The 18,614-nt window shown below is 61.0% G+C and overlaps 3 protein-coding genes across 4 annotated transcripts; 2 read left to right on the top strand and 1 right to left on the bottom strand.

Annotated features, from left to right (window-relative positions):
• The first annotated feature begins 4,915 nt into the window (after positions 1 to 4,915).
• On the top strand, positions 4,916 to 6,317 carry TMEM190 (transmembrane protein 190). The gene is made up of 5 exons (XM_036306549.1): positions 4,916 to 4,973; positions 5,062 to 5,097; positions 5,691 to 5,816; positions 5,908 to 5,992; positions 6,122 to 6,317. Exons 1-5 carry the CDS (start codon positions 4,916 to 4,918, stop codon positions 6,315 to 6,317), a joined length of 501 nt encoding a protein of 166 aa, XP_036162442.1.
• Positions 6,318 to 7,300: 983 nt separating this feature from the next.
• On the bottom strand, positions 7,301 to 12,297 carry TMEM238 (transmembrane protein 238). Of its 2 annotated transcripts, XR_004967207.1 has the most exons (3): positions 11,695 to 12,297; positions 9,673 to 9,954; positions 7,301 to 7,417 (listed from the first exon to the last, which is right to left on the bottom strand). XR_004967207.1 is itself a non-coding variant. In XM_036306723.1 (2 exons), exon 1 carries the CDS (start codon positions 12,239 to 12,241, stop codon positions 11,702 to 11,704), a length of 540 nt encoding a protein of 179 aa, XP_036162616.1. In that variant the 5' UTR covers positions 12,242 to 12,294; the 3' UTR covers positions 7,301 to 7,417; positions 11,695 to 11,701. The 2 variants fall into 2 exon arrangements, 1 of the variants encoding a protein (XP_036162616.1); XM_036306723.1 differs by lacking the exon at positions 9,673 to 9,954 and having other exon boundaries at positions 11,695 to 12,294.
• A 1,206-nt stretch (positions 12,298 to 13,503) lies between these two features.
• Positions 13,504 to 16,237, top strand: RPL28 (ribosomal protein L28). Its single transcript, XM_036306737.1, has 4 exons — positions 13,504 to 13,662; positions 14,008 to 14,096; positions 14,207 to 14,330; positions 15,986 to 16,237. Exons 2-4 carry the CDS (start codon positions 14,016 to 14,018, stop codon positions 16,192 to 16,194), a joined length of 414 nt encoding a protein of 137 aa, XP_036162630.1. The 5' UTR covers positions 13,504 to 13,662; positions 14,008 to 14,015; the 3' UTR covers positions 16,195 to 16,237.
• The last annotated feature ends 2,377 nt before the right edge of the window (positions 16,238 to 18,614 follow it).

Consider the following 18,614-nt stretch of genomic DNA (forward strand, 5'->3'; position numbering starts at 1 on the left):
AAGAGGGACAGATACAGGGCGACTCAGAGAGAGGGGAGCAGGGGCCAGCAGACAGCGGGGAGCCACCAAGGCAGGCTCGGGAGTCAGCAGTGGTGGTGGTGGGGGGGAGAGCCTGTCTCCAGGTGACAGGCGGGGACAGGGGAGGTGAGAGAGACCTGGAGGCACCCAGCCGCGGTGGGGCGTCGGGCACGTGGCTTCCCCCCTCGGGGCCGCAGCTTCCCTGTGCAGCTGGGGGGGGCCGTGTGCCCCTGCAGCCCCCACCCGCCTCGGTGTGGACAGAAGTGAACTCGTTCGTGTAACGCGTGTACACACACACACACACACACACACACACACACACACACGCTCAGCTCCGCGAAGGCGAGCCTGTGCTGGGTTGGTGGGGTTTTATTAACACATTGGAATGGGGGGAGGTGAGAGAGAATAAGATGGAACCACTGGGAGACCCCGATGGGGCCGTGAGCGAGGCGGAGGGGACGGGGTGCCGCGGGGCTGGGGAGGAGCTGGGAGCACCGACGGCAGGGAGGGCGCCTGCGGAGACGAGGATGCAGCTTCTGCGCTGCAGAGGGAGGCGACTCGGGGACAGCGATGCTGACAGGCGCGCAGGCGGGAGCGCCAGGTGTGCGGCCAGAGGTGGTCCCGGGTTCCAGGCAGAGCCAGTGAGGGACCCAGATAGCGGCCAGGTCCCGGGGGCACCCCACCTCCCAGGGCGGCAGAGAAAGACGAGGCGGGAGGGAGAAGACAGAGGTGACAAGTATTTTCAAAGGGCTCCCGCCGGCCCCCCTCTGGGCCCCAGACTGTGCAGAGCCGGCAGGGGGCTCGGGGTGATGGCAGCTGGAGTCATCCCCCACCTTTGGGGGGGGCAACTCCCCCGTCCCCAGGGAGGTGAGGTCACAGCCCCCCATGGTGGGACATGACCTCATCGCCTCAGGTAGGCAAGCGCGCTCTTTCTCCTCGGCCATGGCCACCCCTGCGCGCCCCCCGGGGGCCTCCCAGCCCCTGACCACCAGGCCTCCACCCCTCAGGGGGCCTACTTCCGGCTGAGTCAGCGTGGGGGGCCCAAGGCTGCGTCAGTGAGGGGAGAACTGACGTAGCCCCCCCTGGACCGGCGGGGGCCAGCCAAGGTGACTCAGGCCACCAGCCTGGGGGGTGGACGGGCCTGAGGGGATGGGGACTGGGCCTGGGGCCAGCCTCAGAGCAACAATAGGGACCTGGTCACAGCAGCCTCCTGCCCTACAGAGAGCCTGGGTGACAGCCCCCCACCCCACAAATCAACCCAGGAGTCCAGGCCCCCAGCCCCTCCTCCCTCAGACCCAGGAGTCCAGGCCCTTTGCCTCCTCCCTCAGACCCAGGAGTCCAGGTCCCCAGCCCTCTTCCCTCAGACCCAGGAGTCCAGACCCTCTGCCTCCTCCCTCAGACCCAGGAGCCCAGGCCCCCAGCCCCTCCTCCTCAGACCCAGGAGCCCAGGCCCCCAGCCCTCCTCCCTCAGACCCAGGTGTCAGAATCCAGGCCCTAAACCCTAGTGTCCAGAAAGGTGGAGGAAGGTGCTACCACAGGGCAGTCTGGGGGATGCTCTGTGGGGGGGTGGGGGGGGATGACAGGGCTGGAGTCTGGGCAGGTCAGCGGTCCCTGGCTGAAGACTGGTTTCCTCATCTGCCTCAACCCTCACCCTGGGCTGTGGGGTCTTCTTCCCCCAGGTGCCCGCAGGAGGTGGAGGGAGACGGGGCAGGTGCAGGACAAGAGGGGGTGTTGTTCAGGACTCCTGGCCTTCCCCGGGGTTGGGGACACTGGGGCTACCTCTGCGGAAAGGAGGGCAAGAACGGCCGGCGTGGCTCAGTGGTGGCGCGTCAACCTATGAACCAGGAGGTCACAGTTCCCTTCCCGGTCAGGGCACAGGCCCGGGTTGCAGGCTTGATCCCCAGCTGGGGGTGTGCTGGAGGCAGCTGATCCATGATTCTCTCTCATCATTGATGTTTCTATCTCTTTCCCTCTCCCTCCCTCTCTCTCTAAAGGTCAATAAAGCCCTGACCAGTTTGGCTCAGTGGATAGAGCATCGGCCTGCGGACTGAAAGGTCCCGGGTTCGATTCCGGTCAAGGGCATGTACCTGGGTTGCGGGCACATCCCCAGTAGGGGGTGTGCAGGAGGCGGCTGATCGATGTTTCTCTCTCATCGATGTTTCTAACTCTCTATCCCTCTCCCTTCCTCTCTGTAAAAAATCAATAAAATATTAAAAAAAAATAAAAGTCAATAAAAAACCATATTTTATTTGTTTAAATTTCTTTATTGATTAAGGTATTACATATGTGTCCTTAACCCCCCATTACCTCCCCGTCCCCCTACTCATTCCCTCACCCCCCTGTTGTCTGTGTCCACTGGTTAAGCTTCTATGAAAAAACACATTTTAAAAAAGTACAGAAAGGAGGGCAAGGAGGAGGGAGGCAGGACGGGGGAGTCCCAGGCAGAAATGGAGACAGAGTCCAGAGTGAGAAGAAGGCAGATGCAGAACCAAGGAACCCTAGAGCCGCAGGGACCAGCTGGGAGGCTGGGGGCCAGGCACAGGGGGAGGCCCGGGGCTGAGGCTGAGGGTGGTCCCCGCCAGAGGCCAGGGAGCCCTCAGGGCGGTCTCGGGGGTCCCTGATCCTGTGCTGGCCCCCAGGCCCCGGGCCAGGCGGGGCTGGCTGGTGTGAGGTCAGCAGGTCCGAGGCTGTGTGTGTGTGTGTGTGTGTGTGTGTCCGTCTGTCTGTCCCTGGGGGGTCCTGTCTGGCCTCTGGGGGGTGACGGGGCAGGCGGGCCGCAGAGGCAGCCCAAACCTGTCATTAGCGGTGAGGGCCGTGACGGTGGGGCCCCCCCAGTCCCCAGCCGCGGTCCTGGGCCGGCAGCCCCGCCCCCCACCCCCTCCTTGATCCCTGAGGAATCCCGGGAATTGGAAGTGGGTCCAGATGATGTTGACACAGGAAATGGTCAGCAGCTGCCCGGCCTCGGCCCCGCAACCCCTCTGACCCCCACCCCCGGCCCCCTGCCGAGCCCCCCTGACCTGTGTCATCTCTGACGGAGGCAGTGCAGGGCCCACTCAGCTCCCCGCAGGATGTTTATAGAGGCCGGGACAGTCAGCCTCCGGGGCTTCCCCAGAAACGCCGGGGCTCCTGGGCAGTTGCCCTCAGACCCACTCCCTGCCCCCCCAACCCTGGCCTCAGATCCAGGAACCCAGGCCCCCAGCCTCCCCCTTCAGACCCAGGAGCCCAGGCCCCCAGCCTCCCCCTTCAGACCCAGGAGCCCAGGCCCCCAGCCTCCCCCTTCAGACCCAGGAGCCCAGGCCCCCAGCCCCTCCTCCCTCAGACCCAGGAGCCCAGACCCCCAGCCTCCTCCCCCTTCAGATCCAGGAGCCCAGAACCCCAGCCCCTCCTCCCTCAGACCCAGGAGTCCAGGCCCCCAGCCCCTCCTCCCTCAGACCCAGGAGCCCAGGCCCCCAGCCTCTCCCCTCAGACCCAGGAGCCCAGACCCCCAGCCTCCTCCCCCTTCAGATCCAGGAGCCCAGAACCCCAGCCCCTCCTCCCTCAGACCCAGGAGTCCAGGCCCCCAGCCCCTCCTCCCTCAGACCCAGGAGTCCAGGCCCCCAGCCCCTCCTCCCTCAGACCCAGGGGCCCAGGCCCCCAGCCCCTTCTCCCTCAGACCCAGGAGCCCAGGCCCCCAGCCCCTCCTCCCTCAGACCCAGGAGCCCAGGCCCCCAGTCCCTCCTCCCTCAGACCCAGGAGCCCAGGCCCCCAGCCCCTCCTCCCTCAGACCCAGGAGCCCAGGCCCCCAGCCCCTTCTCCCTCAGACCCAGGAGCCCAGGCCCCCAGTCCCTTCTCCCTCAGACCCAGGAGCCCAGGCCCCCAGCCCCTCCTCCCTCAGACCCAGGAGCCCAGGCCCCCAGCCCCTCCTCCCTCAGACCCAGGAGCCCAGGCCCCCAGCCCCTCCTCCCTCAGACCCAGGAGCCCAGGCCCCCAGCCCCTCCTCCCTCAGACCCAGGAGTCCAGGCCCCCAGCCCCTTCTCCCTCAGACCCAGGAGCCCAGGCCCCCCTACCTTGTAACCCAGGTGTCCTGAGCCCAGGTCCCTCTTCCCCGCTCTGGACACACACACTCGCTCCCTAGGAGAGCTGAGTGCCCCCCACTCCCTGCCTCCACTGGGATGCAGAGCTGGGCAGAGGTTCACTGGGATGAACTGGGACTATGTCCCGGCCCAGCCCCGACATGGGCCCACCCCTACCTCACCAGAGACCAAACCAAGAGTCTGAGGACCTTCCATGCCCCACCTCCAGTGTGTAGGTGGGGAGACAGGCCTAGGCTGGCAAAGGGTCTCCAGGCCCGTGATCCAGGAGCCAACCTCAGCCCTGGGCCCTGAGAGCCACCTGCCAGGCAAGGCCCGACCGTGCTGCTTACCTATTCCTCCCCAGGGGCCCTGAGTGCCACTGAGGCAGGGGCTCCTGAGCAAGCGGCCGACCCCAGTGTCTCCTGGCCCTCCTCGGTCGCCGGGGCCACCTGGATCCCAGGCAGAAATGATGACAGAGCCCGGGCACTCAGACCCCGGCCTTGTGTTACTAACCAAGGGGCTCTCTGGCGAGGGCCCTGGTAGGTAAGGACGAGAGGCTTACACCCCAACCACCCCCTCTCCACCGGGTGCCAAGGGGGCTCTTAGCCAGACCCTGCCCCACCCCAGGGTCCCTTCCACCTGCTTCTCAGGTAGCAGCTCTCCAGCACCCAGGCATGACCGGGCTACTGTGACACCCCTTCCTTCACTCCCAGGGCTAAGGGGCCCCCTGGCAACAGAACTTAGAACCCTGGGCGCTGGGCGGGCGGGCAGGCGGGGCCCGCTGGTTGCTGGGGGATGGCCTTCAGGGTCTCTCACCAGAGGCCCCAGGAGTCTGGGGAGGAGACATGGTGGGCTGGGGGATCCCAGCCTTGAGCCTCTTCCTGCTGATGCAGGGCTCAGTAGGTGAGGGGCCCGGGGAGAGGGTCAGAGGGCTGAGCCGGGGCCGCCTCAGCCTCCACAGGCGCCTGAAGCCATCTATTTTCCTTCACAGATGGGAATGGAATCCAGGGATTCTTCTATCCATGGAGTGAGCAGTGGAAGGCTCCAGGGTCCCCAAGAACAGGGGCTGGGGGCCTGGGCTCCTGGGTCTGAAAGAGGAAGGGCTGGGGGCCTGGACTCCTGGGTCTGAGGGAGGAGGGCTGGGGGCCTAGGCTCCTGGGTCTGAGGGAGGAGGAGGGCTGGGGGCCTGGGCTCCTGGGTCTGAGGGAGGAGGGGCTGGGGGCCTGGACTCCTGGGTCTGAGGGAGGAGGGGCTGGGGGCCTGGACTCCTGGGTCTGAGGGAGGAGGGCTGGAGGCCTGGGCTCCTGGTCTGAGGGAGGAGGCTGGAGGCCTGGGCTCCTGGTCTGAGGGAGGAGGCTGGAGGCCTGGGCTCCTGGTCTGAGGGAGGAGGCTGGAGGCCTGGGCTCCTGGTCTGAGGGAGGAGGCTGGAGGCCTGGGCTCCTGGTCTGAGGGAGGAGGCTGGAGGCCTGGGCTCCTGGTCTGAGGGAGGAGGCTGGAGGCCTGGGCTCCCGGGTCCACGCAGAGCCTGCACTAGGCAGTGAGCCGGGGAGTCCGGCCTTGGATCCCGCTGCCCCGTGGTCCCGGGCTCGGCCTCTGACACAGCCCCCGTGCCTGGCCCAGGCTGTGAGGGAGACGCGTGGAACCGGGAGAGCTGTGGGGGTCAGGCGGCCATCGAGAACCCCAATCTGTGTCTGCGTCTGCGATGCTGCTACCGAGATGGCATCTGCTACCACCAGCGGCCGGACGGTGAGTGCCCGCGAGCCGGTGGGCCTGGGGCGGCGGCTGGCCGCCTGGCCGCCGGGACCCCGGGGTCTCACAGGGTCCCCGCTTTGTCCAGAGAACATGCGGCTGAAGCACCTGTGGGCGCTGAGCTGGACGTGCGCGGGGCTGCTATTTGTCATCTTCAGCGTCTTCCTGTACTGGCGAGTGGGGCTGGCCCGGGTGGGCTGCCTGGCAGGAGGAGGAGGAGGAGGAGGAGGAGGAGGAGGAGGAGGAGGAGGGGGAGGAGGCAGCGGCCAGGGGCTGGGTCTGAGCGTGCTCCCTCCCTGCAGGTGGGTCAAGAGCCAGGACCTGCTGCACTTCTCGGGCTTCAGGCAATCCAAGCCGCGCTCCACGCCCTCCACCTCTCAGAGCTCCCAGGCGAGGAAGAAGTCCTCGGGCAGCCAGTCCGCCGCCAGCCAGCCTTTGAAGGGCGCCCTGGAGGCCTCGGGGACCGAAGCGGAAGAAACAGGAGGGGAGGAGGACTAGGGGCACCCCGAGGGGCACCCCTCAATAAAGGTATAGCATCCAGCCCTGGCCGGTGTGGCTGTGTGGTTGAGCGTCATCGACCTATGAACCAGGAGGTCATGGTTCGAATCCCCATCAGGGCACAGGCCCGGGTTGCGGGATCGATCCCCATTGTGGGGGTGCAGGAGGCAGCCGATCCATGATTCTCTCTCATCATGGGTGTTTCTCTCGCTTTCTCCCTCTCCCTTCCTCTCTCAAATCAATAAAAATATTTAGAAAAAAGAACAAAGATACAGCATACAGACACCTGGTCTCTTTGCTGAGAGCCATGGGAGGTGGAGGTGGATGAGGCCTGGAGGCAGGGTGTGTGTGTGTGTGTGTGTGTGTGTGTGTGTGTGTGTGGTGGGGGGTTGAGTGGTAGGGCTTGGGCTGTAGAAGGGGGTCTGAGATGAGGAAATTGGGGGTGGTCTGAACCAGGCTGAGGGGGCTGTACCCTTCAACATTCTTCCTGACACCCCAGCTCCCCGCCATGGTATCCTGTGACCCTCCTAGCATTTCCCAGGCTTTCCACCGAGCACAGTGGGGGTCCCTGCAGGACGTGAGCCTCCCCCAGCGGACAACCTGACCTCTCAGCCCCCCGTGGTCCAGCAGAAGTTTTCTGGGACGTGCGGTACAGTTCAAGACCCACCTGAACCCTGACCCTCCTCCCTCCCTCCCCCCTCTCCTTTCTCGGCATCAGAGCCATGTCAACCTCCCCTGCCTGTCTTTCCCCCAGTAAACATCATTGCAAGTCTAATTTGCCCCTCGGTCTGCTTCTGGGAGGGGCCCAAACTAACAGAGGGGCCTGGGAGGGGGGCGTCTGGGCCGGGAGGGTGGGTCAGGGCTGGAGAACCGGTGTCCCCAGGGGCCTGGGATCCTCAGTGCATGTGGATGTGACCTAGTCCACTCGGGCCCTCCCGCCCCCGGCCCCAGAGGCGCCCCTCTCCCAGACAGACAAGCAGAGATAGGAAGCAGTCATTTATGCGGGTGACAAAGGAGCGCAGGGCGGCATCCCGGCGGCCAGGTGATGTGGGGGCAGCTGCATCCCAGTCGGGTCCTCTCAGGTGCATCCTTGGCTTCGTCTGCAGGAGGGAGGGGGGGTGTTAGCAGCCGCTGGGGACCGCATAGCCCTGCGCTCTCCGCACCCACCACCCAGCGGCCTCAGGGACACCGGGGAAGCCCTTTCCACCGGCTTCAGCCCCTCACCCACGGCCTGACACACTGCCCACGGTCTCCGCAGCCCTCCACGCCCTGATTGGCTGCAGCGCGCATGTGACTTTAACTCACTGGAACACAGTGGTCCAGGTGGGGAAAGAGGCCAGGAGAGACAGAGGTGCAGGGGCGAAAAGAGATGTGGGAGACAGGGAGAGAGACACAAGGACAGAGATAGAGATAGAGATAGAGATAGAGATAGAGATAGAGAGAGAGAGAGAGAGAGAGAGAGAGAGGGAGACACAGGCAGAGACTGAGGAAGAAGACGGAGAAAATGACAAAGGGTGGGTGCATGGCCACTCAACTCGTTTTGGTCCCAGAGTGGGAGGAGAGGCACTGGAGCCAGGGCCTGTGGGTCCTTCTGTTAAAATTCAAGTTCTCTGTCCTTCATGTGCTGGGAGCATCCATCCACTCATCCATCCATTCATCCACCCACTCATCCATCCATCCATCCATCCATCCATCCATCCATCCATCCACTTATCCATCCATTTATCCATGCATCCATCCATCCACTCATCCATCTATCCATTCATCCATCCATCCATCCACCCACTCATCCATCCATCCATCCATTCATCCATCCACCCACTCATCCATCCATCCATCCATCCATCCATCCATCCATCCATCCATCCATCCATTCGTCCATCCATCCATCCACCCACTCATCCATCCATCCATCTATCCATTCATCCATCCATCCATCCATCCATCCATCCACCCACTCATCCATCCATCCATCCATCCATCCATCCATCCATCCACCCACTCATCCATCCATTCATCCATCCATCCATCCATCCATCCATCCATCCATCCATCCATCCACCCACTCATCCATCCATCCATCCATCCATCCATCCATCCATCCATCCACCCACCCACCCATCCATCCATCCATCCACCCACTTATCCATCCATCCATCCACCCACTCATCCATCCATCCATCCATCCATCCATCCACCCACCCACTCATCCATCCATCCATCTATCCATTCATCCATCCATCCATCCATCCACCCACTCATCCATCCATCCATCCATCCACCCACCCACTCATCCATCCATTCATCCATCCATCCTTCCACCCATTCATTCATCCATCCATCCATCTACCACCCATATCTCTATCCAACCATATACACTCATTCCTTCGTGGCCTACACAAAAGTCAGCTTGGCCAGTTTCTGGCAGGTGGCTCCTTCAGTGGAGGTCCACCAGCTGTGGACCTGGGTAAAGGATTTCCAGGGGGTAATTGTACCCACAGGTGGCGGTTTCTGCATTATATGCCACATCTGTGCTAGCTCCTGCTTCACCTATTGCACAGCTGTTCACCCTCTCTTAAAGTGGTTTCCTCACCTGAACCATAGAACAGAGCATGGGACTGGAGTGACTATTTTCTCAATTCTCAGAGAGAAGGGTATATGACTAGCATCGTCTGGATGTATAAAACATAAGTTAGTTAATCACTTACAGAGAATCTTAGGATGTTAGATTTCAATTGTGTTATGGAATCCTCATTTGAGAAAATGATTCAGTCATTCATCCATTCATTTGTTCCATCTACCTATTCACCATTAACAAACCCAACCATCCACTTATCCATATGCCTACCCATCTCTCAAACTATCCAACCAGCCACCCATTCACCCATCTACCCATCTACCTATCCAATCATATCCATCCATCCACACATCCATCAGCCAATTCATCCACCGATCCATATCCACCCATCAACCAACCCATTCATTTACCAAGCCACCCATCCACCCATCAACTAATCCGTCCATCCACCCATCGATTCAGCTATCCATTTGTTCATCCATGCATCCACCAACTAATCCATTCATCTCCTAACCAACCATCTATCCACCCACCCACCCACCCACCCACCCACCTACCCATCCATTCAATTACCCATTTGTTCACCCATCCAGCCACCCACCCGGGGAATCACGAATCTCTGATTTCTTGGGTTCACTTTTTTGCTGAGAAGTGCTAAGCACATAGACACCAGGGACCCAGGCCTCCCCCACAAGGGGCTCCCTGGTGGGTGGGAGTGGCAGTACCAGCACAGGGAGATGCAACACAGGATGATACAAACAACAGTGGGGAACTCACAATATGAAGACCCAGAGAAAGGCAGCGAGGTTGAGCTGGACCTTAAAGGACACATGGGAAGTGTTCTGTGGAGCAGGGCCAGTCCTGCGGCAGGGAGAGCAGGGCCAGACGCCAACGGGCGTGAGAGCCTGGCTGTCGTGGTCTGAGGGATGTTGTCATGACCGCAGAGAAGGCAGGAGATGTGGCGAGGAGACAGAGCGGGCCCACGTGTCCGTGACTGGAGTGGGTGTCACCAGAGGGCGACGGGGACCCACAGCAGGTCTTCGGGGACAGGAGTGCAGGCTGGAGAGTGTGTTTAGGAAAGGGAATAGGAGGGAGAGAGGAGGGATAAAGCGGAGGGAAGGAAACTTCCCGTGTCTTGGTCTGTGTCACCGTCACTCTCCTGCTTGATGGGTCATTCCCAGTTTTACCCCCTCTCTCTTTAGACTTCCTTTTTCTTTTTTTAAAATATATTGTATTGATTTTTTACAGAGAGGAAGGGAGAGAGATAGTTAGAAACATCGATGAGAGAGAAACATCGATCAGCTGCACATCTCCTACTGCGGACGTGCCCGCAACCCAGGTACATGCCCTTGACCAGAATCGAACCTGGGACCTTTCAGTGGAATCACCTGGGACCTTTCAGTCCGCAGGCCGACACTCTATCCATTGAGCCAAACCGGTTTTGGCCCTTTTTCTTTTCTTTTTAAAAATCCTCATCCAAGAATATTTTTCCATTGATTTTTAGAGAGACTGGAAGAGAGAGGGAAAGACAGAGAGAAAGGTCAATGTGAGAGAAACACACTGATTGGTTGCCTGCTGCATGAGCCCCAACCAGGGCCGGGGCCAGGGAGGAGCCGGCAACCGAGGTCCGGGCCCTTGACCAGAATCGAACCCACATAGAACCCAGGACCCTTTGTTTTGCAGGCCGATGCTCTATCCACTGTGCCAAACCAGCCAGGGCTAGACTTTCTTTCTTTTTTAAAAAAATGTATTTTTTTTTTTATTGATTTCAGAGAGGAAGGGAGAGGGAGAGAAGGAGAAACATTCTCATCATTGATCAGCTGTCTCCTGCACGCCCCCTACTGGGGACTGAGCCTGCAACCCGGGCATGTGCCCTGGAGCGGAAGCTAAGGGGGACCCTTCAATCCGCAGGACAACACCCTATCCACTGAGCCACACCAGCTTGGGCTCTCCTTACACTTTCTGCCAGGAGAATCCGGGCTGTGTACCTTTGGGCAAGAGGTGGCACCGTCTGGGGCCTCAGCGCCCTCCGCTGGGGTGGGGCTGGGAGACTCAGGTCCGTTGAGGATTAAGTGGGACCTGATGCACCTGGGGCTGGAGCGCAGGGAGGGTCCGCCAAGGTACAGGGACTCGCCTTCACCTCCTGGGGGCAGCGGGGGAGCAGGGTCTCACGGCGCCTCCCAAGTCTGCGCTCCTGCCCGCCTCCATCCTCGGGGTCTCTGCTGCTCTCTGGGCCTGGACCCGAGTCTCTCTCGCTCCATTGTCTCTCTCTCTCCATCTTTCCCTGGGTCTCTCTAATTCAGTGGTTCTCAACCTTCCTCACGCCGCGACCCTTTCATACAGTTCCTCATGTTGTGGGGACCCCCAACCATAAAGTTATTTTCGTTGCTACTTCATCACTGTAGTTTTGCTACTGTTATGAATGGTCATGTAAATATCTGCTATGCAGGATGTATTTTCATTGTTGCAAATTGAACATAATGAAAGCATCGTGATTCATGACAAAAACAATATGAAATTATAGATGTGTTTTCCGATGGTCTTAGGCGACCCCTGTGAAAGGGTCGTTCGACCCCCAAAGGGGTCGCGACCCACAGGTTGAGAACCGCTGCTCTAATTCCATCTCCCCCGAAGCCCCGCCCTCTTTCCCTTTTGCCCCGCCCCCTTCCTTAGGCCTCTCCATCGCTCCCGCTGTCCCTCCCCTCGTCCCTCCCTCTCTCCCCTCGCTCTCTCCATCAATCCATCGCTCCCAGCGTCCCTCCCCTCGGCTTCTCCCCGCCCCGCCTCCCGGCCCCTCACCTCGGGCTCACTCGCTGCCGGTGCCCGGCGCCCCGGGCGCGGCCTCGAGCGTGGCGAGCTGTAAGCGCACGCGGCGGGAGCCGGCGCCGGGCTGGGGCGCGCGCGGGGCGCGGCAGGCTCCCCGGGCTCCGGGCGCGGCGCGCTGGCCGGCGGCGGAGGAGGCGGGCGCCGACCAGCGGCGGGACAGCTTGCGCGCCAGGCGGGCGAGCGCCGAGGGCCGCAGGCCGTAGTCGCGCTCGAGCTCCTGGCGGGAGATCTCGATGTTGCCCGTGTACCAGAGGATCCAGCCCAGCAGGCTCATGAAGACGAGCAGCGCGCCCGAGTAGATGAGCAGGTCGCCGAAGTCGCGGCCGCGCACCTGCAGCTGCGCGAACACGCCGGTCAGCAGCGCCGCCATGCCCGCCACGTCCAGCGCCACGGCCAGCAGCAGCGCCACGCGGCAGCGGCCCAGGCCCGACGAGGGCGCGGGCGCGGCGGCCGGCGGGGACGCGGCCCCGGGCGGGGGGCCCTGCGAGACGCACACGGCCGGCGCCGCCGCCATGGCCATGCTTCGCCGCGCTGGCTCCGGCGGACAGTTTTCCGGGTACCGCCCGGCCAGGGGCGGGGTTGGGGACGGCGCCAGGTGTGCCCCGCAAGCCATCCGGTCATCTGAGCTGGGCGGCTGCGGGCCGGGCCTGGCCGGGGTTTCCGTGCAGGGCCTGGGGCTGAGGCATTAGGGGGGCCCAGGGCCCCTGCACCCCAGAGGCAGAAGCAACACATGGTCAACATTGAGGACGCTGTAATGGAGCCAGCGCAGGGCAGGGCGCGGGGGAAGCCTGGGCCCTGTTCCGCTCCGCCCGCCTCCAGGCGCCCCCCGTGCACGCACGGTGAGGTCAGGTGGGGTCAAAAGCAAGGCTCAGACCAGGCCCTCAACCCCAAGGAGCTGTGGGACGCGGGCTCACGCATGGCCCGTCCCCCGGAGCCTCCTGGGGGCCACTCCCAGAGGAAGGCACAGAGGTGGACCGTTCACAGGACTCTGACCCCACCGTCGGGTTCATGAACCTTATGTTCATGGCGGTGACAGAAGGCATGGTCGCTGCTTTTGTTCAGCAGTGGTTCTGCCAGGTCCTGTGACTGAGGACTGAGACATCGGGCAAGGCTCCTGTCCCTTCAAGATGACCTTGAAAACAAACAGGAGGATCGAAAGGAACAGAAAGTGGACTCCCAGGAAGTTTAATGAGGTGGAACCTAGTGGACTTACAGGCAGAATGGGGATGGGGCTGAGCGGACAGGTATGGGACCCCCTGCAGTGTAGCTTCTCTCTAGACCCAGAACTTAAAGACTTTATTCCAAAAGAACCCTGGAGAGGGGAAATGAGGGGCCTGCCAGGGTTCGGAAGGGTTCCCAACGTGCCGGAACAGCCCCGAACCCGGCAGGGGCCAATAAGAAAGGCTGCCACCGTTTCCGAAGAGCATCTCCGGAGAGTTCCGAAGGCGCCCGAGCGAGCCTTCGTCGGCAATAGCCGAGAGCTTACGGAGAAGACCGGAAGCACCGGGGCTAGGCTTAAAAGAGTTCACGCACTCAACATGTTCATTCATAAACATAAACCCTAAAACAAATGTTTACTGAGCGCCCATCCTGTGCGAAGCGCTGGGTGAGCAGTCCTAGGGGAGAGGCCGCTGACGAAAGGGCTGTACCCAGTTGGAAATCCAGTCGTAAAGTTCCGGAAACAAACGAGCGGTCCCGGAACGGTGCAGCTCCGCGTCTGAGAACCCGCCTTCGGGTCTCCGGCCGAAGAGTTCCGAAGGTTCCGAGCGGTGTGCGACGGGAAGGCGGAAACAGCCGAACGTTGCCGAGCCGCCTCGGAGGCGGGGTCGGGAGGCGACGCGCGCGTTCCCAGAGAGGAAGCGGAAATGCGTATCGGTATTAAAGGCGTCGCCCCGCCCCTTGCGTGCCTCTTTCCGTCTCCGGCTGCCGCAGCGTGAGGAGGTAAGCGGAGGCCTGTCGCCCGCCCGCGTGGCCGCCTCGTGCGCCCCCTGCCCCGTGTTTGCCCCCCTCGGCCTTTCTGATTGCGCACCTCGCGTCCTTGGCTCGCCCCCCCGGCCCCGCCACCGGAAGACGCGGTGGATTCTCACGTTCCCCCCCGCAGTCAGTCTCGGCGCCGAAGTTCAGTCCCCTCCGCCTTAGGTCGCCCAGCCCCGGCCTGGCAGGTTCCTGGGCGCTGCCTGCCTCCAGGGTGCCCGCTTCCGCCCGGTTCCGGCTCGCATCCTCCCTCGGTTGTCCTGCTGGGGCCCGGCGTCGGCGTGACACCTCCCCGCGCCCCTCTCCCCGCAGCTGCCGCCATGTCTGCCCACCTGCAATGGATGATCGTGCGGAACTGCTCCAGCTTCCTGATCAAGAGGAACAAGCAGACGTACAGCACCGTACGTGGGGCTGGGACTCCTGGGTCGGAGGGAGGCGCTTTCGCGGGCTCCGGGACCCCCTCCGCCTCCGGCCCACCTCTTCACGACCCCCATACGTCCTCCCTTCCCAGGAACCCAATAACCTGAAAGCCCGCAACTCCTTCCGCTACAACGGGCTGATTCACCGCAAGACGGTGGGCGTGGAGCCGGCGCCCGACGGCAAAGGGGTGGTGGTCATCATGAAGCGGAGATCCGGTGAGCGTTCCCCCGGCTCGGCCCCGGTCGGGGCAGGGAGCTGTGGGCGGTCAGCGTTGGGCGAGGGGAGTCATGCTGCCCCTGGGACTCCTGGGGTCAGGGTATTCCCTCTGGGCAGCTGCTCCGCCCTTGGCCATCCCGCCCTAGGTGGGCGCTGGCCGGGCCTTTTTCACTTGTTTCGTCCTCTGCAAAGTGGAGGAATTAACGAGACCTGCCCTGTATGTGCTGGTGCTGGTGGTTAGGATGAAATTACAGGGTTGCCCAGGAGCCAGTGTTTTAAGGTTAAAGCCTTCAAACCGCCCAGCCAGGGGTGGGTGTCTCCATCTCCGGTGCCGGTGGGAAAATTTAGGCAAATCGGTGAGCCTCCTGCTAGCTCCCACTTGCAGGTGACAGGCTGGGTTGGAAGCAGTTTGATACTCCCCTTGCCCCCCCATTCCTCTGTGGGCTCAAGGAGAGCATCCGCCCCCCTAAAGTGCACGGCAGGCATTTGGGTGTCTTGGAGGAGCTCTGGGAGTTCTGAGTCATGGGCATCGGACTGCCACCACTTCTGTTCTTTGCGGTGGTTTTTAAGAGGAATGAGCTTTTCCCGGGTCCCTGACCAGGCCAGGTTCCATTGGGTCAGGTTTCAGCGCCCTGTTCAGTGTCAGCGTGGCCTTGGCCTGCCAGCTCCTGATGGCAGGGACTCCTGCCCGCCCTTCAGGAGGAGGTTCCCTTCTCGGGGTCCCACCCCCTGGCGCCAGGGGGCTTCTCGGTGTCCATGCTCCTCATTGGGGTGTGTCAGGTCCTAAAAACTTGCCCCTCTTGGATGGCCCAGTGGCCTTTCCCAGACTGTCCTGGGCAGTTACTGTGGGCCCTGCTCCGGGGCCAGTGACTCAGCCGTACCCCTGGCATGGAGGCGGGTCCTGGGCTGAATTCTGGGCAGCGGAGTCCGGACACCCCTGTGCACCAGGCTCCCCCCTCGGGCCCACCGTGACTCCCCGTCAGGGCTAGGCCTTGGCTCGGCCTTTCAGACCCTTGTTCAGAGTGGGTGCCTTGAGCCCGGGAGGGTGGGGCCGGGAGAGGAGGCAGCTGCCGTGCTTCGAGGGTCACTAATGGGCCAGCACGGTGCCAAGTGCCCGCCTCACCTCTGTGCCCAGACTCGGGCGGCCTGGATTCCGGAAGCTGCGGTGTGTGTGTGACTTTGGACAGAAGTGCTCGTCCTGTGTCTGCTCAAGTGAGATGGTGGGGGTTGCTGTGTCTCAGACACAGAGATGGGGAGGTGCCTGTACAGTCCTGTGGCCTGGCCCTGTGGAGTGTCCTGGGAATCTTTTTCTTTTTAAATATGTTTTTATTGATTTCAGAGAGGAAGGGAGATAGAAACGTCAATGATGAGAGAGAGCCATTGATTGGCTGCCTCCTGCAGGTCCCCTACTGGGGGGTCGAGCCCACAACATGGGCATGTGCCCTTAACTGGAATCGAACCAGTGACCCTTCAGTCTGTAGGCCAGCGCTCTATCCACTGAGCAAACCAACCAGGGCTGTCCTGGGAATCTGTGGAGATGGAGCTGGCTGCCTACCAGGCACTGGCACTCGGGTTCTCAGGGTGCCATTGTGCCCTCGCACCTGGGAGTGCATTAAAGGCCGAGGCCACCTCACTGACCCTTCGCCCCCTTTAGGCCAGCGAAAGCCTGCCACCTCCTACGTGCGCACCACCATCAACAAGAACGCCCGGGCCACCCTGAGCAGCATCCGGCACATGATCCGCAGGAACAAGTACCGCCCGGACCTGCGCATGGCCGCCATCCGCAGGGCCAGCGCCATCCTGCGCAGCCAGAAGCCCGTGGTGGTGAAGAGGAAGCGGGCCCGCCCCACCAAGAGCTCCTGAGCCCCTCCCCCTGAAGCAATAAAGCATCAGCCGGCTCTCCTCACCTCGCCTGGCCTCAGTGTGTGGGACCCAGGCCCTGCCGCCAGAACTGTCAGCTCGTCTCTGGGGGCTCCCGCACCCACGGGTACTGAACAAAAGTGTTGGGACTGGAGGGGCCAGGTCTGGGGCAGGGAGACCCTAGCAAGTAACTAGACCTCTAGTGACTGGCTGGCCCAGCATCCGGGCTCCTAGGGGAGGGCAGGGGGCTGGTGCAAATTCCTACGTTCAGTGCATCAGGTGACCACAGTGCATCAAATCAGAAAGTGCAGATTGAACAAGGAAAGTCCTCAGAACCCCACACTGCTAGGAGGACTTGACCGCTTCAAGACCTTACACGATTTTCCATCCCTAGAGTGCGTTTCCTAAGGGCTGTGGGTCTGGCCTGAGCCACACACTGGATCGGTCCGCTCACTGCACCTCAGCTCCAGCCCTCTCTGTGGCCAGCGGAGGTGGGAGGGAGCGGTTACCATCCAGTCTTTTTAATTGATTTCAGGGAGAGGGAGAGAGAAATATTGATGAGAAAGAATTATGGATCGGCTGCCAACTGCACGCCGCCTCCTGGACATGGAGCCTGGCACCCAGGCATGTACCCTGACCAGGAGTCAAACCAGTGACCTGCCCAGCATGGGGCATGCAGGAGGCTGCCAATTGATGATTCTCGTTATTGATATTTCTATCTCCCTCTGAAATAAAAAATAAATTAAAAAAAAAAGATTCTCCTAGCCCGTGGTCGGCAAACTGTGGCTCTTTGGCCCCTTGAATGTGGCTCTTCCTAAGCCTTAGGAGGACCCTAATTAAGTTAATAACAATGTACCTACCTATGTAGTTTAAAAAGTTTGGCTCTCAAAATAATCGTACTGTTGATACTTGGCTCTGTGGACTAATGAGTTTGCCGACCACTGTCCTAGCCTCTCACCCTCTTACCCCCTGCCTGGGGCCTCAAGTCTCTTGGTATTTATCAACCTGTGATCAATCACAGGTGTCACCCACCACCTCTGCCTCTAGCTGTGTGTCCTCGGGCAAGTAACTAGACCTCTGCATCTTGTCAGAATTCAGGGGGTTAATGAACAGTGCTGAGACCAGAGCCTGCACGCAGCAAGTTCTCCGTCATTCAGTGGAGAACATAAACCCTGTGAGCAGCTGGACTGCTCTTTCATACATGCCCTGTGCGTGTACACATACATACATGCATGTGCGGAATGGCCACTTCTCATTCAAATGCCCCAGACAGCCCCAAAGCAGGTGGCATCCCCATTTCACAGATACAGAAACAGGTCCATGGGGGGGGGGGGGGGCGGTCACTGATAACAGGTCCTGACACATGTTTTTCCTACCTCTGTGCCAGCCACTGCCAGGGGCCGAGGGTCTAGCATCAAGGAGACCCCCATCCCTGCCCTCGGGGACCCGTGCAGAGATGAGACCCTTGCTCCTGTCCCACTCCACAGCTTTGGTCCAGGGCCTCTGAGGACCCCTGCTGGGCTCCGGGCCCAAAGCCCTGCCTCCAGGGGGACTCCATGCAAAGGCAGAGTTCCTCCTGGCCGCTCCACCCTCCCAGTGAGTGCATGTGACCCTGCCCACTTCTTGCCAGAACCTTTGTCTGGCCTGTGACCTTGCCCCGAACCCTCCCGCAGTTCCCATACCTGCCAGTGAAAGGCAGACCCTTCGGTGCCATGTCCGCCTCACCTCCCTGCACCCAGATGCCCGGGGCATCTGCGCTGGCGAAGGTTACACATGACAGCATGGTCAGGGGTCCGGGATGCGTGATGTGAAGGATAGCACACCGTGAGGCACACCTCTGGGTGTCGGGCAGAGGTGGCTAGGGCACGGAAGGGCTGCCGTGCTGATGGGGATAGACTTCCAGGGGTGGCCTGCTGGGTACCGGACCCTGCTAGTTGCTTAGAATATGTATATACCGGTATATAACATATGTATGTGTAAATGTGTGTGTGTGTGTGTGTGTGTGTGTGTGTGTCCATCCCAAGGGCCATGGTGCAGCAGACCACCTGCCGGGAGGCCAGAGAGTTCAGACACCACTATGCTCGCCTTTGCCTTAACTCAGAGATGGTAGCCCTGAGTGAGCTGGACTTGGCGGTGAGGCCTCACTCGGGGGCCATGCCCAGTCCCTGCAGGCCGAGTATATAATTTTTTTTAACAGGAAGAGAGAGAAACATCAGTTTGCTGTTCCACCCATTTATGCATTCACTGGTTGATTTTTTTTTAAACGTCATTTTATTGGAACTACCTTTTTTAAAAAAATACATATTTTATTGAATTTTTTACAGAGAGGAAGGGAGAGGGATAGAGAGAAACACTGATCAGCTGCCTCCTGCACACTCCTTACTGGGGATGTGCCCGCAGCCAAGGTACATGCCCTTGACTGG

Source organism: Myotis myotis, unplaced genomic scaffold (genome assembly GCF_014108235.1).
Source record: "Myotis myotis isolate mMyoMyo1 unplaced genomic scaffold, mMyoMyo1.p scaffold_m19_p_42, whole genome shotgun sequence".
Lineage (NCBI taxonomy): Eukaryota > Metazoa > Chordata > Mammalia > Chiroptera > Vespertilionidae > Myotis > Myotis myotis.